This window comes from Cydia pomonella, chromosome 12 (assembly GCF_033807575.1).
Source record: "Cydia pomonella isolate Wapato2018A chromosome 12, ilCydPomo1, whole genome shotgun sequence".
In the NCBI taxonomy this organism is placed as follows: domain Eukaryota; kingdom Metazoa; phylum Arthropoda; class Insecta; order Lepidoptera; family Tortricidae; genus Cydia; species Cydia pomonella.
This window is the reverse complement of record NC_084714.1, coordinates 13829671-13853610: the sequence shown is the minus strand read 5'-3', so window position 1 is coordinate 13853610 and position 23940 is coordinate 13829671. Positions and strand designations below refer to the sequence as shown.

General features: G+C 39.7%; 1 protein-coding gene across 4 annotated transcripts in view; it reads right to left on the bottom strand.

Moving 5' to 3' along the window:
* Positions 1 to 23940, bottom strand: part of LOC133523661 (zinc finger homeobox protein 4) — a 151297-nt gene that overhangs the window by 111004 nt on the left and 16353 nt on the right. For all 4 annotated transcript variants that reach the window (XM_061859337.1, XM_061859338.1, XM_061859339.1 and 1 more), the window contains exon 2: positions 45 to 2817. In XM_061859337.1, the coding sequence (XP_061715321.1) occupies positions 45 to 2781 (2737 nt within the window). In that variant the 5' untranslated portion in view covers positions 2782 to 2817. The remainder of the gene's footprint in view (positions 1 to 44; positions 2818 to 23940) is intronic.

Genomic DNA, 23940 nt, shown 5'->3' with positions numbered 1-23940 from the left:
TCTGATATTACTGTTCTGATTGAACATATCGTATTTATATTTACCATTGTCTTGTTGATCGTATGGACTGGAGAGCTCAGCGGGCTGAGGGATGACTTGGAAGAGCTCGGCGACGTCAGGCGTGGGGTCTTTGCCTTCAGACCGCCTTTGCAGTTGATGTATTTGCTCCATCTGAAGATGCTTAACGGAGCGCACGTGCTGTAGAAGCGGCAGACGGTGCGGTGCGCCGAAACCGCAAAGTGCGCAGCGGTACACGCGCGGGCGTTCACGGGGAATTCGCGACACACACTCCCGAAGATGCCTCAACAACAGCGCGGCAGCCTCATGCCGGGCCCCAGCTGCGTGCAGCTGCAGCTTATGCGCAGAGTTCGTATAATAATCACACGCACAACACCTAATCTGAACACCACCGACTCCTGCACTCCCGGTGCCTACACCACCGCAAAACTTCAACTTCCATTCGTTTCTCGGACCTCCTTCTTTTACGTGATTCACATGCTGCAACCTCTGTAAATGCTTATCAGTTTTACAATGCAGCTGAAAATTTGCCTTGAGGTTTGTCTTGTATGTGCAGAGTTTGCATACGTAATGACCGGCCACCAGTGCTAGGATTTCCTGCTCTCTGATCTTTGTGCGGTCCTGTGCGAGATGGTGGCCCAACGCTTCGAGAGAGTCCGTTGAGAAGCAGTTGCAGATACAACAGTGGAAGGTTCTCTCCGGCTCAGGATCGGCTGGCTCCGGTGGAGGCTCCATCGCGTCAGGGTTTAGACCGACATCTAGATGAGCACCTAGTTCAGGTGGAGAAGGTCCGGGGCCACCCGTCATGAGTTGAATCATCAGAGCCTGATTGTACGCCATATCAGCTAAAGCAGCTTCAGGGTTTGGTGGAGGTGCATCACCAGCGCTATGGAAGTGGAGTAAGCTCTCCAGCTGTTGTTGGCTTTGTTGTCTGTGATGTAAGGCTGATAAAGTCTGCATATGTTTGACATTTTGCTGTAGTACAAGCATGTTGTGTGTATGCTTTTCTGATGTCATGTGTATTCTGAGATTTCGGGCAACATTTGTCTCGTAATTGCAAACATCGCATCGGAATGTAGGCTTTGGTTTCTGACCCAGAGGAGAATGGTGCGGTAGAGGCGGCTTATGCGGGCCTGGCGGCGTGTGCTGAGGAGCAGGAGGTAAAGTGCCTTCTCCAGGATTTCCTCCATTTTGTAGCTCTTGCATGTTATTTAAATGCTTATCAGACTGCATGTGTATACTTAAATTGCCTTTCGTGGTCGTGGAATAGTTGCACACTTCGCATCTGTAGGGTTTGTATCCACAGGTGTATGTTTCGCCTCGTGCAAGCCGAGGATGTGGCTGACCGGCTATACAATAAATACAACTCGTTTCAGCTTCTGGGTGCTTTTCCTTCATATGGATTTCAAGCGTTTCTTGATATTTGTAATGCCAGTTGCATTTAGGGCACTTCAGTGTTTTACAGGAGTTTCTACTATGCATACCAGCAAGGGGTCCTCCCAGTCTGCCAGAATTCAAAATTAATTCACATTTCGGGCAGTCTGCTCCAGACGGTCGCCCTCCGAGGTGGTCTGGACATACTCCTATCGTCGTGCCAGATAGAAATGCTGGAGGTGTTGCTTGGAATGGCGGGGAAGAATTTGGACTTGCACGTGGCTGGACTGACGCGTTTATTGTATGCGGGTGTGCAACGGAGATCAAGGAATGTTGTGGAATCATAGCTTCTGCTATTGACCGAGGCGGTCTCCATGCTGGTGGGCTCGGCCTCCTTTCATCACACGTTCCGTTGGGTAACATTGTGTCACTGTCTCTATCAATAGGTGTCACCATCTCAGGTCGTTTATCCATTGATGGACTCGATAATTCTGATACATTCGCGGGGCTTCCTGAAGCCGACGCTCGCGGTGGCGCTGTTGCGCCTACTGGCTCTAAAAATGAGACTAAAGCTTCTTTATCTTTTCCGACACACTGAATGATGGCGGAAGCATTTTCTCTTGATAAGGCGTCTCTTTCCGAGTCAAGTAATGATAAACTATGGTCCGACTGGGCATGCGCTACAAAAGATTTGGCATATCCAAAACTCAATTTACATATAAAACACATAAGGATTGGTTTCACTGGCACGCTGACAGGACATTCCACAGACGGGGATTGGGGTCTCGGGGCGTCCTTTCCACCCCGAAAACTGAACACACGATAACTGTGCATGACAGGCGCGTCGGGTCTCGCCCGAGCTCGTTCCGCTGCGAGCCTGCCATAAAGTGCACCGTACAGGGATGGGTTCCTCGACACGTAGAACGCGCTTGCTATCTGCGGGAACTCGAGCTGCCTCTCCACGACGTTGCTGTCGCGGCTGTCGACGATGCACCCAGGTTCTATTTTGGGGAGGTCGGATAGGCTCGTCTCACCCTCCGATAGCTCGGGATCTTCAATGATGTAGGCAGAGCCATCGGGGTTGTAGACGATTTTGCCGTCGAAGCGCTCGACATCGGAAGAGAGCGGTGGCGAGTCTCTCCGCGAGGTGAGGTCAACGGCGTCTGGGGCAGCGGGGGGTGAGGTGGGCGCAGGCGCGGATGACGGCGCCGGCGCGGGCGCCGCCGGAGCCGCGGGCACGTTGCGCGGTTCCTCCTCAGGGCTCATGTCGCCGTCGTCGTCGTCGGGCTCTAGCGCGGCGGAACTTTGTGGATCGTCGCGCTTGCGGCGCCGCTTGCGCTCCGGAGGCGGGCCGCTAGCGGGGCCGCCGGGCTGCAGCGGCGTGGGCATGGCGCCGGGCGTCAAGGGCCGGCATCACATGCTCTCCTGTAACAAGCAACACAAATATGTTAATAAATAACATATTGACGATAAGCTCTGAGTCAGTAGTGTATCTGTAGGTATGAGAAGCCTTGGGAAATAGTTACTAGCCTGACTTAATCAGGCTAAGTAGTGAATTCCCACTATACAAAACTGAAACAATTAAAAAATCTGCATTAACAATTATAACTATAATTTGTTACCTAGTAGTGTAGTAGTAGGTAAATTATTTTATTGTATCCATAACCACTATCTATAATAATATACTTATTATTAATTGTTATAGATAGCGGGCATGTTTACTAGGCTAAGTATTTAATTTAACTCTGATTCATTTTATATTTAATTGATAACCGTGTTACCGATCAATGAGTCGAAGTCAATCGGCCATTAAAAACATCAGTGCACATTGAATGTGTCCGACATTTCTCACGGGCTAGTTTCACCTAGTTAGCCGAAGGTGACCGCTCAATGGATTTTTGTATAGAATGGACCCGACCGGAAAAAGGAGGGGTCGCTCGCTTATGTCACTTGTTTTTGTTTCCAAAGATACACTGCGGACTAAATTTGTTTTTTATGTCAACCGTAAAATTGTAGCTACAGTCAGCTATAACTATTCGATCAAATACTTATACTGTCACTCGCTTAAAAAAATATTTACTTAAAGATAAGACTTTCCCATAGAATGTTCGTATGTACTAAGCTTACCCAAATTAAAATACATGGTAATCGTTGCTTATCTAACCGACATTTGCGCAAACAACCACGATCAATTTATCGGCCTGACAGCCTGTCAGTGCTGTCAATACCGACACTTCTACAATTAACAAACCAACAAACATGCGAACCCGAGAAAATACTTTTTATAAACACTTTAAGAAAGTTCACTGAATAACAATCCTTATTACCACTACATAAGAAGATATAACGATGAATCACTAGTGTCTACCGATTACTCGTCTGATCAATAAAGTAAAAATTCGTTAAAAATACAAGATTAACACTTCATCTTCGTTATCTCGGTGTTATCAGAGATATGTGTCCTACAAATACCCGAGCAACTAGGACTGGAATAATATGTATTTACTTAGTTGACAGCTTCGAGATAATCAATATCACGATCAGTTGAATAATGATTGAGATGTTATAAACTTCACACTATAAGTACCTACATACATACCTACCAAAGTATACTTTTAAATTCCAGAGGTTCATCAGTCTGATTACCCAAACGGTCCCAAGTTGATAATAGTACATTACGATACAAGTGCGAAAAATAGGAAATTCGAAACGAGTGGCGATAAATTAAAACACGACCGAAGGGAGTGTTTTAAATCGACACGAGTTGCGAATTACCTATTCGCACATGTATCGTACAACGTTTTACAGTACATATGGCCCTTTAAATGTTCGACACAGTAACGTAATATGCTACTTCTCGCACTAGTGCTATAAAGTAGCCCCATATGTACTGTAAATGAGTTTTATTTTAAATAATATAGATTATAGAGGGCTGAGATAATATAATGAAGTTTTATCACTAACATTTTAGAATATAAATGGATACCTATTGGTGAATGACATAGGTACTTATAACGACATTACATTATGTAAAGATTTCTTGAAACAATCTAAACATTAGTAATAAAAATCAAATAAAAAAAAATAAAAAAAACCGTGCTTAATGTTATAGGTACAGCAAATTGGCGTTACATCTTATTAGTATTTGTTTTCCTTGGAAGTCTGCATGCGTTAATGAATATAGGTAATTCAAATTCCATCGAATGGCCTGACTAATTCGCGGATTACGCCATGCACTAATCATAATATTACTAATGAATAAATAACACGCAGGATGTGCTGATAACGTTATAATATATGTTTATTATAATGTTAATATGAAATCGGGTATTCCTTACACCGGATATGTCTGATAAGGAGTCAGCTAGACTTGAATTAGTTAAGTGCGGATATCGTCAATTTATTTGGCCTATTTAAACTGAAATTACTACCTATCGGATTATTTGACTGAAGACAAATTTGTCTTACAAAATTCAAACTAAGAGATATTTAAAATCATAAATTAAATTATAAAAATAATGATTGTAAGATTCATGAAGATACATGTAATGTACTCGTAAATACGTAACTACCAAATGAGCTGCTTAGTTTTATCTAAGAAAGATTTACTCTACTATCTTACAACGTTTTGATTTAACGAACTATAATGTCTATTTAAGAATTGTATGTTTGTAAGATTTTTTACATTCTCGTGCATGGTGTCGATCAGCTTAAAATTGACTAAGTCATAATACTGAAAATAAGTATATGTGTAATATCTATGTAATGTGGTGTAGTATACAATTAGTATGTAAGCATTGCATATATAATCGTGTAACCTGCCTAATTAGATCAGAATAAATCATAATCTTCATCGGAGCTGTTGTTTCATTAACGCCGTCCGTACAGTAATATACATATTGAACATAGAAATTCTTTTTTTATGATGGTCAGCAAACGAGCACACGAGCCGTTTGATTAAAAGCAGTCACCGTCGTCCATGAACACAAGCAACATCAGATCAGAGAACCCTTGAGAACCCTGAATTCCGCTTCTTGAAGAATCCCTTGTTGTAGCGCAAAAGAAATACTTCAGGAAGAGAATACCTTGTTGTGTAACAGCAAAAAGAACAATACAATTACGTCCTTCAAAGAAATCTTGTAAGTTCTCCAAATGCCCGCACCTAATGTTTGCTCTATCGAGTGTGGTCCTTGAAATTAAGTTGATGCGTGATAAATTATATCAGGCGATATTCTGACCAAATATTGACCCAGGCGACAGTTACGAGTAGTTGTGTGAATGAGTTTCCTTGTGTGATGTTATCTATTTCGTGGAGTTTTCATGGGTTTTGGAGTAAGATTAGATTTGGTTAACTAACCTAGTAAGTTTGATTTGACTTGAATCGTGTTGATTATTAGGTTACATTGCAAAATCATCACATGTAACTAAATATTTAATAGACATGTCTATACAGTGCAGGTACTGATCTTAAACAGAAAAAAAGTTTCAAAGGAATACAAAATAATTATGTAATTATAATAGTCTGTCTCAGCAATGGCAATTTGTAGATCATTTTGCAGTGCTAATGTGTACGCCTTGGATATTATGCAAAGAGCTGGTAATTAGACTGAGGTGAACGCCCTACTTGCTATTAGCAGTAAGGGTCATTTTCGCTAGACTTGCAGCCAACTAGTTGATAACAAGTCTTATAAGAATTTCCAGTCTTAGAAGAATTTTCAGTTGGAATTTCCATATGAAAATATTCATAGCTTAATTTCTCTTTGTCAATACATTGACATTACTAAAGCTAATATTTTCTATTGAAATGGAGTATTATTTTTAAATTATGGAACAAATGCGAAATCATAAGGCTTGAATAGTTGAAACTATAATTTAAGATTTGCAAGTGCCGGTGGTGGTGAAGTCAATGTTTAATGAGGGGACACGTGCTCAGTTTCCCACTATGACAACCACTGAAGTTGTCAATTTCTACCAATAAATACCCCGATGCCTGCACCAGAACTAATATCCGATAAACTCACACACAAATAAACATAATACGTAGTTACATTTCAGTGCAAATTACTTACGCCGATGTGTGTGTGAGCGTGAGAAAACTACGACGGAAATAATAATGCTTGTGTGCACCAATACAAATGCGGTTCCCGTGTTCGTATACGTCGTTCACCACACACACAGTTATCGGCGCACGCACACAATTGAGGATCCCGCATCAGAATAGTGCTACAATAGTTACAAAGTCCGTCATAATGAAGATGCGCGCTTTTCAATTCATTAATGAGGCTCCCACAATGTTATCGACATTATATACTTTGGATTATTTTGTCAATAGCTAATAAGCGGCAAACTGCATGATCACCAGCTAATCTGCGGGATTTGTTTAAGGAGAAAGTTAATCAATAATAATTTAAGCTGATAAAGCTTCAATGGAAGTGAAACTGAGAAGTAGCTGCCATGCAATTGCTTCAGCTATACATATCGTACTCGTACCTATATATAAATTAGCAAACAACATGCTGAGTCAATCAGCATTCTCATTACCGGTAGACGGCGAAATGGGAATTCGTGAGCCACGGATGACTTTCCAATAAGAATTTACTGGCTGGAAACTGCGACATTCATAGTCATTAAATGTTTCATGCCGAAGCTTTAGTAAACGGGCTAACGAGTATAATACGACGTCATGTCGCAGTGTTACATATACGTTATGATTGTGCAATAGGAATAAGGCATCGACGCGAAGTCGATAGCGATAATTCAAAAAAGCTGCGTCATCGCCTCAGGAAGATCATCATAAGAGTGTTCTAAGTGACATATACTTGTCAAGAATCGTGAGCGCAAGTTATACTTGGGGTGTGCTTACAGTCGCGACAAAATGTTTAGTCCAGAGCAAACATGCGCAGGGGCAAAGAGATGCGCGGTAACGAGAGCCGCGGTAGACTACGTCCATATTAATAATCGAGGGTTATTACGCGAGCCCTCATTAAGTCGTCCGCCGCTCGCCCCACGAAACCGCAGAACACTGCTAAATAATTACCCCCGGCCGCTTTCTTCACGAAAACATCGTAAAAGCGCATTAAACAACATCTACTAAGTCGGCGCGAGGAATTACAATAAATAAGGTATTAAGCCCGCGTTGTCAGGCCGGACCGAAAATGTCGAAAAGCTATTAATGGAAATAAAATTGAGCGAAGTCTGAGATAACGATTTATTTAATACATTGATAATAAGTGGAGGGAATGTATGTAAAATGTTGCACGTAATGGAGGTAGTCTCGTTAGACGTGGGAAAGCCGATGGGGATCGAATCCGGCTACTACATGGTAAGGATCGCGATGTCTACCGTTAGGGTTTAACTTTAAACCTTCATTAATGGTAATGGTCCTGAACTTGGAGGCTGGGAATGGCTCTTTTTGCGTGAGCGCCGGGCGAGGCGCGTTACGGTAATAGCCGTGTTCGACACGGGGCCCGGACCAGCAAGTGTACGACGTACGTTCACTGTACGTCTTATGAGATTCCTGGGATGTTTCCCTCTATGAGTTGTAATAAGCTTCTGTGATGCCAATAAGATATTTTCTCTAAGAATTATGGCTGCCATAAAATTTTTAGTAAGCTACATATACCTATATATTATTGTCAACAATTTGACGTCGACTTGCTGACATCTACGTACGAGTATAATGCGTGTCGTTTCCAAACACAAAGTCCTACTTTCTCGCTTGCCTTTAGGACGCTTTGACAGGTTATTCGTATAAAGATATAAGAAAATCTAGTCCTTATGGTAAGCGTCAAAGTGGGACCTTTGACTAGACTTCGGGACATATTCAGATTGTTTTGATGATAGTAGGGTGTTCTCGTTAAGATCCCAAACGTAATTATCGACAATTTGTGTGTATTTGAAAAACATTTAATCCGTGTAAGATTTTACATCCATGAATCTCTCAATCATTTGCTAATTATCGGGTATTTTATGTTAGTATAATTAAACTTTCGTAAACTTTTGAAATCCCAGTGAAAGCCATAATTAAAACGTCTGTCATTACACACGATAATGAAGTGACAGTGCGAATTCGTAAACCACACGACGCGTTACAAAGACGAGACGTGAAACGGGAATCTCACTTGTTGATTAACGAACGACGATTTTACTTTCCCATTAATTTGAGTTTTAATTAACCCCAAAACAAAGCGGCGCGTGATTAACCAAATTACGAAGTTAATTAAACGTTAAACTGAGTTTCAAGGATCGTAAATACTCACGAGGTACTTAATCGCCGAATTGAGATTGAGGGAGATGATGATTTTATGATTTATTTGCTTTGAACGCTAATTGTTATGGACGCCCGCCGGCTGTCGCTATTGTAGCCTCGATCGCTGCTGCCCAAAGATATCAGACTTGTTACTTCTATCGGCGATTACAATCTGGCTTTCAAAAAGATTAACAAACACTTCGTACTTTATACAATTAGGTACCATTTGTGATGATTTGTAATATTTAAACAAAGCTTCAGTTATTCGTGAGGTAGACATCGCGTGAAGCTGCAGGTACCCTGGCGGCGCCGCTCCGCCGATCTACTCTTAGGAACCGTCAATTTGCGTCTGTAATTATTGCGGACCCTTCGATACTTATTTCTATTTTTTCTTCGCTTAATTGTTGCAACAGATGACTTTTTTGTCGAACGACCTCAAAGAGAGCGGAAAGGCATCAAACGGAGCGTCGAATTTGGAAATAATTATACATAAATAGTCCCTTGAGCGGCCGATTAAGACAATTTCCGAGGCAAATTGCCGCAGACGAGCATAATAGCACACGCTCTGCTCCGTCATAAATAAATCTGGATTACGTTTCTGTACGAGATTAAGATTGATTCGATCCCGATGCTTTCTGCTATTAATACCTACATAATGCCTCGATCGTGTTAAAACTTAAAATAATCACGCCGGAGCCGGAGCATAATTACAATCGACAAATTGCTGGCCGTCATTAAGATGATAACGGGTGGATGGTATCGGTCGGTTCCCAGTAATTAATGATCGATACATGTGAAATAATTAATTAGTGGCCTCAGGTCGATCCTAAGGCTCGGAACAAAAAACAATGACGTGCGGTTTTGGTTCTGGCGCCGCGACATCCGCCGCACATCTCCTATAATTTGAGACCTCGAATTAGTTTTAATTTTATATCTCAGCGATGAGCGTGACGCCATCTTAAAGTTCCCGAGAAATGTGTCATTAATGTTAATTTGAATGATTATTATATTTTTCTTGGTTATGATTTGAATTGGGATTCCAGTGTCTCGAGTTTTTGTGTTGGTTCGTTAGTGTGCGGAACCTCACAGGCTTTCTCGTCGGAGACGTTGTCGCCCAATAATTACAGGGCTTATTAATATAACTAACCGAGAGTATTCTTCAGGATATCCAACATTAGTCTGAGCTGCAGAGAGGCAAACATGTAGATGGTTTCAGAGTCAAGTTATACTGGAGTTGGATCGAGCTCACCGGTGAGACAGTTTTGTGAATATAGAATGGTGTCGATTTGTAATGTCGGAACAATTACCAGTGAGGGCATTAAGCAGCAAAGTTTGGTCGTGTAATGTGCTGACTCGTAATGGTCTGCGGGTCACTGGTGACTGGAAAATTAGTTCACTTTAACTATTATTTAATGTCGTTTTATAATGGTAGTGTAGAAAGAGTTTCAATAAATTGTGGGAATTTGAAGATTTGAATGAAAGAAAGCTTGATGACGGTTTTGTGAACTGTTTTTGTTTGCCTATATACCTTCACCGAAATGTAGTGGTGAGCTCGATTTAAACATTCACGTTCAATGAAAATGTACCACTTTGTAGGTATCAAATTATTCCTACAAAGTAAAAGTAATAGGTAGGTATGGGTCTGGTTACCAAAAGTTAAAAGGAATATCAAAGAGGATGCAAAATTATGTCATGTTTTTCCAGTTCGCTACAATACTCGTACAACTTTTGGCTAGGCTCTTATACCTATCTTCGATTAAAATTCATCTACCCTCTACTTATATAAACGTCGTTAAAATATTTAGATATCACGCTAGAAGCGGACACGAAAAAGGTTCTATTAATTCGATCAGCCTTCCGAGAAGCAACGATAGCATGATACTGGTATGTAATTACACGAGGCTATTAACATCGGCCGTGTACAAACATGGCGTATGATTGTTGGTTTCGTTTTAATTGCGCACACGCATCCACCAGTTAGCTCTCCCTGATTTACTCGTGAGAAATGTAATATTAATTTTATTGACGTTTCCAATAACTGATAACTCACAGGGGATAGAGATTGCGCGGAATTGGAATACTAATCGATTTTCGCAGTTTTATTACTCTGCTCTAGTTCGGTCTATAATGCTTGCTTTGACTTAAAATATACTTTTTACCTTCTTTTTTTAGCTACGTAAAATAATAAAATGATTGACCGTGCCTAGTTTTCAAGCACTCTATTCTTTTAACGCCAGACTAATAAGGAACAACTCTACCTAAATAAGACAACTACCTAGTTAATTAACACATATTTATGTATATAAACAAAAGAAATAAGAGGAAATCCGTGATCACGTTTGAAAATACTTATGGTCGTAAATATAAATAATATTTAATACTTACGATGATTCTGAAGAAATGCTGTATGAAAACGGTGTGAAAATATAGTAGTCTAATAGAAAAAGTTACTGCTGCAAGCCTCAGGTAAAAGCAAAATAACGTTAGCAATAATAACGTACGACACCGCGGCAACGACGATTCGAGAATATCATATCACCACATTTACATGTATTCCATTCGCAGAACTAGCGGCCCGACCTCCCCGTCGTTATATCCGGGGAAAGAATATCTAAATTCAATTACAAAAAGGCTTCTCCGCGAGGTGTGCCGCTGCACCCGCGCCTCCTCCGAAAAGGGTGTATAACAACTCAATTTCTTCACGTTATTAAGATGGTGGGGTGCGCTGGGGTGGCTTGGAACACAAAAAGAATGCTAATTTAAAACTCTTATTGCCGTGTTTGTATGCGCGCGCGCTTTATGTATCATTCTCGTAACAAAAGGCGGAGAGAGCCGCCGCCCGAGCGCGTAATTTCAATCTAATATTCAATTTGAGAAGTATCGCGAGCTCGAGCCGCCATCTTTTATTTATTTACTCGACTCTGAGCGTTTTCTTCGGATTTCTTGGTTGTCGTTGTCAGTGTTTGTAATAAACGCCTACGAAATTGCTTTTATAAATCTCCGTTTTAATTTATACTTTTGGCTATCAATTCGGGACCGTATTGATGAAATGGATAGGAGGTGATCCTCGGATCTACAGATAATTGCTTCATTCCCACGGGCCGAAGAAAATACATTTCACCGGTTACAATGGGTGATTTCCTCAGACTGCTCCTAAACGGGGGGCGATAGACGGATAATGCTTAGATCGTGATATATCAGCCTAGGAGCTAATGCTTACCTATTACCATACCACACCTTGAGCATACACCTAACGGACTCATTTAAACTTGGTTACAATGTAATGCGCAATTTATAAACCATACTTTCTAGTCAGGCATTGTTTAAAATGGATCGTGGAGTCGAAAACTCCCTACAAGCACGATATCTAGAGATAGACCTTTGAAGCCAAGGTAAGGATAGTCTAGATACGTCGAAGATTGTCGTGTGCGAGTGACCTCATAAAAAGATAGTTTTATTGTATATCCGGTGGCAATATAAAATGCAAGAGAAATAAAACGAGGCGATGCGGGCCCTATCGATGCACCAGCATGCACTGACTTGCATTTGTCAATACATGATACAAGCTTGGGTCGCTGTGACCTGAATCCGAGCCCGTGTCGCTTAGACCTTCAAAAATATGCGATTGTATTTTATCCACGCAAAGTATCTAATACTTAGTTCACACGAACTCAAATATAATTTGCTCTGTGCCATTCCTTATGAAAAGACAATGGTTACTCTAAGAACAAATCAAATTACTCTCTTACGAAAATATTTTAATGTGTTTTTTACAAGTAGTTATACTACTATTTAAACTATAAACGAAATAAATGATATATACAAAGGAAAAAAATACCAAGGCCTCCAATGCCCAGGGGCTGGAATAGAACCAGTGTCCTCCGTTTACGCGACAGATGCCTGAACCACTCGGCCACCCGGGCTCGGTTACATGGGTCGAAATTATCAAGTATAAGTATGACAATTTTTGAATGCTTGTAGCTCCACCTGGCCATCCCTGATTAATTTGATCTAGAGTATTAATGGCAGCGCCATCTCTCTACGCTAGCCCGAAATCACCTGAGTTTGATTCAGTTAGGAGGTCGAACCATACTGTTCTACTCATACTTTATTAATAATATAAATTACAGGTCAGGCTTACATGAAAATGGATTCAATTAACGAATTAACAAAGACCCATGCCACCGAGCCCGGGTGGCCGAGCGGTTCAGGCATGTGTCGCGTAGATGGAGAACCCTGGTTCGATTCCAGCTCCGGGCACTGGAGGCCTTGGATTTCGTTTAAAGGTAATCTTTACTTTAATATAAGGCACAGATTCGGAAATATGGATTAAGTACATTATTTTAAAGCTCACCTACAGTCAGCACCAACAGTAGCTTATGAAACAACGCGCCAAAAGTATCTGCCATCCTGGAATACTTTTCCAAATAGAGATTATATAGATATACATATAATCTGTTCGCGTTCAAAAGTATCTGATACAGTCGACTTGGTCTATAGAAAAATCTCTGTTAGCTAATTTGTTATAGAATGGTAGATTCTTTTGACGCGTAGTTTCATCCACTACTTTTGATGTTGACTGTACCTGATATTCAAAATACTGACATGCAAGAGTGACAATATTTTTTTAAATAAATTTAATGATTTAGAAACCAGTAGGTAACAACTCGATAACGAAACCATTTAACAAACCGCTATTATTTTAAATACAAACCTCATTATTTTCCTTATTATTGCAATTACGTTAAAGTAACAATCGAGTATTGTAGCCGTACCGATCGCCTAGTAGCTGCTAAGTATGATTTTTAGCCTCTTACCGTGTGCAGAAAGCGTGTGCGGGCGTTTCCTGATAATTTGCCTGCGTCGCGCCTGCCCCAGCGCACCTAGCGGAACCTCCGCCGTTTCGCCACAGGTTTGTTTGGGGAAGGGGAGGCGATCCTTACTTAACGATCACCTACTTATTTTTTCTTTAAACGAGTTAACTAACCTTCTTCAATGTGCTACGTTCCGAATCGGAAATTGTAACAAATAAAGAACCACCTACACAGTTTATGAAAGTTGTAAGAGGAGATTAAGCATATATCAGTGTTTAGGACAACATATAAAACTTCAAAACTCATTAAGAAGTTTTTTATTTCCTAAAATAAAACAAGAAGGTACTCTTGATGACCAGCACTTCTGGCTTAAAAGTGGAACATAATAAAAAAGGGATCAAGATAAAATTGACATTGTCGCATGATAAATGATCAGATTTAAATTTAGGAACCAAAACTTAAGGCAGCGCACCTCGAACGCGACGAGGCCGTTTATAATTATAATTAATATTCTCACCGTATTAAGGTGGTCGGCAGAAAAAAACGAGATTCGACGCGAGAATTAATAACAAACAAATGGGCTACCTGCTATGTTTTTTGTGCACCCTACAGGTAGACGTTAGGACCGCGATGATGAAAGGAACTCATACGCGTCTGTCTTAGATTTTAAACAATAATGTCTGATTTTGACACGGTTGCACCTTTTTATGGGCAACATCGAGTTCATTCACTGGAACTAGCTTCGGTAAACAAGGCAAAAAATGATGCATCGGAAACAGGAGTTCACTACTGTGAGATAAAAACCAAGTAGAAGTGAGTGTGAGGTCGGATGAATGCGTCTAACTGTAACCTTCTCGCAAATGTCGCCTACCTGATGACAATTATAGATGAAGCACAAATAAGGGCTCTGCCTACGCTCTCGGGTTACTCCGCTGTGACTTATTAAAAAAGAAAACAAAAAGTAAGCTGCATTGGAAACAAGAAACCAACGATTCGAAATCCGGGACAAAAGAGAGGAACTCTCTAAACGTGATACCATAATGACAAAACAGAAATATGATTTCGATTAAATAGTGGGACTGGGACGGCAAGATCGGGTGCTAGTGTAGGTGCGAGGAGCAGAGGGCCATGGTTAATAATAAAAATATTTTATTTGTATAGCGGGGTAAAACACCCCCGCTGCGGGCTGTTTGATCGGGCCGGCATCCATCATCATTATATTAACCGATTTAACACTTTTGAACAGATTCTTTTGACGGTAGGTGGTACACGCGGGGACAAATGTGCGGATGAAACTGGAACCGTTGGTTAAAGCTTTAATCGTTAACATTTATAACCGCGGCTCGAAGTGCCGCTGCAGACGTCTGAATTCGATGATACAGCAATTCATCAACGCTGTATCTCGGTCTAGGTTCAGCCTCCATGTTAGGTAACGGATTCCAGTCCAGTCGATACAATTCCCTCTTTGGTCAATCTGCAAACATTAGTAATTACATACATGAATGCGGCTCGCAGTGAACTAGGTTGTATATTTTGAACAATATTGTAAGTAAACCTATGTGATTAAGTCATATCAACCAAATACAGTTAACGTTATCCTCACCGGTTGTATTTATTGTAACATTTTAATAAACAAACTTACAAATCGCTGCGTAAACCCGTTCAGTAGTAGTGCAAAAAATACTAAGTCTACATTTGGTAGCCAGTACTTTAGCCTGCCCTGAAGACATATAAGGCGAGCCTTCGGTATTATTTGATTGCATAATTGATAACATTTTCATGTCAATTATTTTCCCTTATAACATTAATTGACGTTTAACATGTTCATGTGATTATAAATATTGAACAGTTCGGCTCGGCCGGGTCATTTAAGTATATGACGAATTACCGAGTGATCAGCCCATTCAGGTATAACAATTAAATGAAATGATGCATGTCGATATTAAAGTAGGTATTGATATGCAAAGTTGTCCATTACCGATGCTGGCGGCGCCCGTCCCGTGATCTACTTTGTTCGACTCGTTGTATGTACACGCCTAATTTGTAACGATTTTAACTATTGGGTACAATTTTCTCACGATAATGAGTAATCAATACCGATTTGTGTTCAGAAAATACTTGCAAGATTGTTGCAATTAGGTGAACGGCGGGAAGGGCACGCATGCCTCGGCGCATGTTAGCGGCCTCACCCAATAATTAGTGGCAGTGATTAGATGCGAGATAAGCCTCATTCCGCTAATTACTCCCTAAAGCTAAACGACCGGGCTTCGGTTTTTGCCATCGACATAATTTAATAACCATATTAACCAGCCCGATTATATAGATAGTGCTCGGCCTCGAGCGGTTCTCGCTACCAAGCGTCTAGTCGCTCCAGCGCAGCGTGTCATCGACGCAATCTCGCGAGGTCAGAGAGGAATGACCATGTAAACATAAACTCAACATCTAATGAAAGCAAGAGATGTTCAGTTCTCACTACAATCACTGTTCTTCAGAATTAATTCCCATTACTATCAATTTAAAACGCCAGCTTGCCGTGCTTGTGTACGGCCAAACATCGCGTGTGGCTAACTCAATAAGGGCGATACTTAGTGCTTGATCACATCTAATCAACACACATGAAATCTAACAACATACTAGAATTTCACGCAACGGTCCTTAGATTATTATCATTTTAAAGAATGCTTGGTTTTGTAAGTTTTTACCTATTAAAGTAATAAAGCTGTACCTAACGATCGACAATATGACCTAGCGACAAACGAATCCCATTAACGTCGCATAGGTTTAATTAGGGGTACTCGGGTCGCCCACGTCAACGTCTGTGTGTGGGCAATCGAATTAGACCGGCAGACAATAGCAAGTTACCACCCTACGTCAAAACGTTTTCTCGCAATCTTGGATCGGGATTAAGGGAGTCGTCTCGCACGTTTTATCTCCGATTGTCCGCGTTAAACGCGCACTTGTGAAGTCGACCCTCTAGAGGAAATTGAAAGCGATCGCTTTCCCCGCTATCTTATCTGTAGTGTTAGACTAATTAATCGATGTAGCGCGATGATCGTTAGAGGTAAATAATGCTCGCATTGAGCGGAGGAGGTGATTTATAGGTGTGAATAGACAAAAGTGTCGCGGGCGGAGCGGGCACAATGGTGAGGAATGTCGTCGCAGGCCGGTCGTGCGCGCTCGTGCTCGGTCCGCGCGGATTATTAATAACGCCAGCGCCCGCGCCGACTCGCCCCGAGCGACCCTCCACCTGCGTCGCGAGCAAGCCTGACCATCACCCTTTAATTTATTCACGGTGCCTTTTAATGACCGTATTGATGCAAGATTCCCGATCGACTAATTCTAGTGTTTGCGAATTTGATTTAAGATCAATCAATCTTTTGGCAAAATTCGTAAATTATTACATTCAGTCTCCCCTATCCCGGCTCCCTAACAATGCATAACAATAGAGTCTCCGTGGATTATAACTAATTCCCCAAATTGTGTGGGTTCATATTTGCGGGCAACAATAAGACAAAATAGTGATAATGTCACATGTGCGTACAGTTTGTCGCATTTGGAACTAATTGCGATATTTCATAATGTTGCGATTATTGAATGTAACATCTGCCCGATGTAACGTATGAAAGACAATGCAGGTATACTATACGAAAAAAAATACTACATTAAATATAACCAAGAACAGTTACACGATTTTCAACTAGCTGATACTATATTCTGACTTTTGGAAGAGGAATAGTTTTTCGACAAAATGACGATGTTAAGAGGATCATTTTGTAATGTTTTGTAACAAAAACAATGAAAGTGGAAAGGGCAAAGTGCTGCTCGATGCGTGTCGAAATGAAAATGCAGTATGAAATTACGAATCACGACTTATTGATACCGATGTTAGTAAATGAGAGCACTTTTTGTCGCCGCAGCCTGCCCTTCGCGTCACGTCTCAAACTCGCCACATCAAAATTGAATCAGAAAAAAAAACAATAGTTTACCAAATCAGCATGTACTTCATTATCCATCGTAACTATTCAATGTTCATTCGGAAAAAGTAGCAGTCTGAAAACACTTGGTTACATTAACTATTTTTGCTCCATTTATTTGGGAAGTTTCTGAATGTGTTCACCTCACGACTCGTTTTTTGCCGTTTCCACAGACCACTTCTTACGCAGTGATGTCGTGAGTGGCTCGATTCGTTACCGAAACTATAATTAGTTTTACCGTTATTGGATATTTTACATTTTCAATGGGTGGGCTTGTTGATTGCTGTGGACGACGAAAAGCGTGACAAGTCATTTGTTTATTTTCTAAACTAGAGATTGACGAGACGCCATTAAACGTTTTACAGTCCAATTTTATATCAATACAGTTTCTATTAATGTTCAGAGTCACGCCGTATGATGGATCTATCACGGATTCGTGGAACTGGTGGTAACAGACATGCGCATCTACAATAACAGATTGCGTTGTATAATTAACACATCTACTGCTAATTGTCGCTGCCCCGCGACAAAAACTGGTAGTTTCGTGTAACACTTATTAGGCATTGAAGCGCGCCTTTCCTTCAAAATTTAATTATCGACATTAGAGCTGACACCAAAAACGGCGACAAGAAATTAGGCGTCGACGTGAACAAGAAACTGTTTGCAAAACTATTTACAGGCGATTCCGTTTCGATTTGTAGAAAGTCGATAATTGTGTATGACGCCCGAAGCGCGGACCGGAGGACAGTCAATTATTCAAAGTACAATAATTGATTGGATTTTAAATTTAATGACTCGTTCGAATGTTAGTTGACAATAGTAGACACGGGGTCGCTAAATGGATGGCATTATGTCCATGCACGGCGACGTCAAATATGAAGAATGATCTCCCACATTTGTCCTGGACGTCCCGGCTCCATTCAGCGGCGGGACAAAGCACTACACTACAACATTACATTTGATATTCAATCATTCATCATTATTATTTTGTTGGTTTTTATATCCTACACCGAAATGCTCAATCGGAGAGATCTAAAAAAAGCTAAAGAAAATGACGAACTCGAACGGATACGAAGACGCGCAACAATACCACTTGCTGTTCTATTTAAACTACATGATGAAACCGTTAAAAGCAAAAAAAATATTAGCATGAGCATGCAAAGACAAATAAAATAAGCTAATTCACAAGTCGGCAACAATGTACGGCTACCAAATTATGGTACAAGTAACTATTTGAAAATGTTTCACTCGTGATTGCTGCGTTAACACCGCGGACCAATGATGCCCTGCGATCGTTATTATTCTAGAAACGTCGTAAATTTTTAAGCCAACATGCTTGTTAAGCCCTAATTTGAACATTTTAAAGATTAAAGTACTTTATCTGTATGTAAACTATCAAAAGCTAAGCTTCGGTTAATGGAAAACTCGTAATCAATGTACATGGAAGTGATATAAATGGAAGTACTGTACTGTACCTAATGTACATTAGGTTAGTAGTTAAGAAATTTAATTAATCTGCTTGCTGACGTAACGCGGTTCGTTTTCTTTCTATTAGTGGCCGAAGCGATTTATTCAATTGATTCGCCGAGGCGAGTTCCAGTCTCAGCACTGTTTGTGCTAAGAATTTGTGGAGTTAACGTTTCTAAAGATCAAAGCGAGAATGATTAGCGGATCACTTGTAGATACTGTGTTGCATAAGTGGATACTAATAGTGTTCATAGATATGTAATTGTGATTTACGTTTTAGCACTTCGTTACCGCCAAGGATAGCCAACATTGCGTACAAATACCATTTGATCTCCACGACTGAGCGCGCTGATGACTATAATTATTATGTGGAGGTAATTGTGGAAAATTATTGTAATAAACTTTCGAAGCTGACGCCATCACAATCGAAAGAGACAATGTGTCCCTAATGAATACCGGGGCAAGTAAAAGAAATTATTTACGCCACACAACGACAGTGCTACAAATATGGAGACATAAAGATGATGTAGAAATCTGGGTAATGATGTAAAGTGAATGGACAGCGGGGTAATTACTGTGTGCACCAGTGGAGATGCTTTGGTGCGTATCGTCACAATGTTAATTGTCGAGCGTTTCTTTCAAACTCGGATTCTGCTGCTATTGTTCGATTTTACCGCATTTGTGTTTTGAAATTGAAGTCTATACTGAGATAAAGATGCGATTATTTATTTAAAATGTCTTCAGGGGTAAGTTTAGTTACCTCTTTATGCCGCAAGATTGGAATGGAACAAGTGTGAATCGAATAATTTATGTTCTTTCAATAGCGTAATAGGTATTCGTGGCAATTTTTTTCCAAATCATGCCAGCGGAACATTGGGCAGGCTTGTAAATTATAATTTCTTATATAAACATATGATGAAAGATGAGGGAACGTTATTCTCAATATCAACCCAAACTCACTACTCGTACCTATAAAAGAAGGGTCGTTGTCGAGATGTGTCAAGTATTGAGTACTTCTGTTATTCACATTAAACAAGATATGTTGTGACACAATAGAGCCAGTTTACTAAAGCTTCTATTAGGTCTATTCCAATAAAGAAGACGACATTTCGAAGACATTAAAATTCTCTGGATCGTATAATTACATATGACACATTTTAACATTAAGGCGCCCACGCTCGGTGTGTTGTGGCTCTAAACTCGTATAATTTGTGTTAAAGCTGTAATATATGAGACGTTAGGAGTCCCTCGCGTTCCGTACATTTGATCGTTAATAAAATTATCAAAATCTAAACAGGTTTTACGAACGCTCGTGGACTTATGAATGGAAATGGTCTTTGGGAATCCCAAATATTTAGAGGAGTCGTAAATAATACACGCGACGTGATATTTCCGCTGATCGATTTTATTAGATCCATCCAGCAGAACGGAGCTGCGGAATCGCTACTGGATATCGAAATCCGCACCTAGATAATATTAATAAGCGACTGTTATTTCAATGATTTAATTATAATATTATAATGTTTAAGGCGCGGCTAATGGCTGCCGAAGCGTGTTTTCGTTAGCTTATTGCTACTTTATGCCGTTGTCGATACAAACTTTAAATGCGTAATTAAAGAGCCAAAATAAAATTAATTAACGGTTATGTTCGTAATAATTTATGTACAAAGGTCGGACTATGAGAGACTTGAGTGCTTAACAAAGGCGTTTGTCGACAAAAAAAGTTATAGTGACCTACGCCTATATTTCATTTAAAAAAATGAGGACTATTTTCCTGCATCCGCAGTGAATTAGATGTCTAAAAATTGAAAGGAAAATACCTATATGACCCCAATATAATGTTAATATTAGTGTTTACAATCGCACTTGCATATTTGTCAAAGCGCGATGCGGTGATGAATAAGTGTAGGTATTTTTCATCTCACCTCACTTCCAATACAACTTTCGTCATTTTTTTGAGCGATAACATGTAGATCTAGTATGCAATGGTAGTCGTGATTCAGCCGGACCACTTAGGTATAGTTTTATGCCCGTAATTATTCCGAGCACACGTGGACGAGCTTTATGGTTGTACATGCGTTGCCTTATAACATACCCAACGACTATACCACCTACATCGTATATCTCTTAAACCTGCTATTGGAATTTAACCTTTATCTCGCGCACAAAAAGGTTCGATTTGTTGCGATTCCCCTGAACAGGATAAGAGATTACAAAAGTTAACACAGTTACACCTTTTTGTTTTATAGGTTAACGACTCTACTATTAATAGTCCCAAACAGCTGCAGGTATGCGAGGAAGCTTATAAGATTATAATCAGTAATGCATAAATTATTGATTTAGGTACAGTCAGCATCTACAATATATCAGATGTAACAAAGCGTTATGATTCTGAAAGCAACTTTATCGAATAAGGCGTAGTTATTTGCGCGTTCGGAATTTTCACCACCTTGTCTGCTGTCTGATATCTCGGAAAATCAAAAGGACGTATCTACCGTACATGTTTGTAATGTAAGTAATATGTATTACTTATTTGGCTTGAACCTCTTCTAATCGAATTAATAATGTATGTTATAATTGTAGGTAATATCAATAGTTTAATAATATATAATTTATATTTATAATTGAAATTCATCAAACCACTCCCTCACTCCTAGAAAGTAATACTGATGGGCATAAACATTTTAAATCGGTAGCTACGTATAATGTAAAACATTATGCCAAAACATATTCGTTACAATAAAATTGACTGTGATATAGTTTGCATAATAAATATAATTTATCACCGACACCTGACAAATACGTTGGTGTCGCCCAGGTATCATCTCTATGATACGAGTATGAACACGATATACGTAAAACCGGTGGCAGTAACAAAGCATTTATAAGCCTAGCAACCTTGAGGATTACTCGTGGCAATGGACTGTATTATATGGAGTAGAAATTAAAAATAAAGATTGACAGAAGAGGCACAAAGTCTTTACTACCTTTAGAATTTAAACTAAACTACATAGATAACACTTACTTAAATACATACAGCCCATACAGGTTCAGGTGTACAACTCATTGACAGGTTCTCGTATATTTTCCCATGACAGAATACACTGTATGAGCCAAAGACGTACGGAAGTACGGAAAGAGACCTCTATTTCTGGCAGGATGGAAGAATATGTCGGTTACCGGAATCAACTCATATTTTGACTTTCTCGCCCTTTTAAACGAAAAAGAAATTGAGAATAGCAGTATACATTTACGTAGGTTTAGAATGTGGCTAATGATTTAAATGTAATACAAATGTAAAGCGCATAGCTAAGTAAAATAAGCTATATTATCAATTCATAAATGTACAGATTGAAGTTAAGAACACGTAGGGTCCAAAAATTAAGCTGCCGCAGCGATAATGAGAGTCAAGCCAGTCGAGTAAAACCGGTAGTAGGTTCATCTCGAGTCATTACTTGCACATTCTGGTTATTAACGATGTGGTAATACAGATTTCAATCAAAACTGCTGTTGATTAATTTTCTACTTGATTACGGTAGCCAGTTCCTCTATTTTTTAAGTGTTGTTTGAATATAGTGAGCCCATTTTGGTTGTAGTACTTTAAAATTCGACATTGGACATAATTGAAATAGGAAGTAAATTAATTTAGATTAGAATTATTTATCTATAACACAAACGAGATCTATAACATCCATTAGTTGGTAGAAATGACGGCATAGTGCTCGCGGAATCTGGGCGTGTAGGACTTGACATATTGCACCTTTGAGAAAATAAAGGCGTAAAAGAAGATACGCCTACGACGAATACGACATTTTAATACTAAAATAGTGATATTATAATGTTACACTAAATTTCAAGTCACGTCATTGTTATCTCTATGGTTTAGCGACATTATCTTGGTTTATTCCACTCATCTAATTAATACACATCCTATTACAAAAGCCTTGAACTTTTGGTTAGTAAGAAGTGGACAATGGAGGTTTATAAATAGTTTAGTTAGTCAAATAGCGAACAATCAAGGCGACGGACAGAGCCGCGTATCTAAGTAATTAATCGTGGCTTATGATTGATTAAACACATTAAACCCGAGCACGATTCCCATTTAAATATTAAATCTATTAGGCAAGTGACATAATTCTAAGTACAGTTTTAATCTGAATTATTGCATGAATCGTTTGACATTTTAGTTTTGGAAACAATATGGGTGGCTCATGCATAATGGATGACGATCAGACCTAATGGAAAAGTTATTGAGAATTTATGTAAAAGCAATAAATAGTATAATTGCTCGTTACAGATAAACTAAGAGAATTATGTTAATAGAAACGCGAGCAATCAGGAAGAGCTAAAATCATAACTGCTAATTTTGCAAGAGAAAATAATGGAATAGGTATAATGAGTTTCAAGACTTTCAAGAGGCTAGTTTAATGAATGTCCACTCGACAATATTTGTTAAGGTAACAAGGTAAACGAGGATATTTATCGACATGAAGTTGTCGAGTGGGCAACCCTTTACGTGCTCACACCCATGCGGCGCGCGCTCGGTAAACACGCGCTAGTGATGCGTAACGCAAACTCCGATGTCGATATTTACCCGAACACGGTAAACACTGACACTCGATATTTGTCCAACTCGCGAGCAAATGGCGTGAGGCGCTCGGAAGTTGTTTGCGCTAGTGAGATTCACATGACCGCTACTGTAATTAACGGAAACTAACACACAACATACAAATTTCAATATGGTAGCGTTATGGTTAAACATTTATCTAGAGCAGGTCATACCAAATAAGTGTGAGTGAAAAATGATACATATGTGACTTAAGACAAGCCTTAAATGTTATGTCGTATATATTGATTAAAACAACACGATTTTCATTCATAATTTTAAAACTAATACGGGTCTGCCTGTGACCACGAACGTAACGTCACGTTCGAAACGTCAGGCATATAATAAACGTAAGTTTACGCGATTAAGTCCCGTATTTTAAAGTTATGTCGTATTTCAAAAATGTATAATTGTAAGTACCCTTTAATAATTGGATAC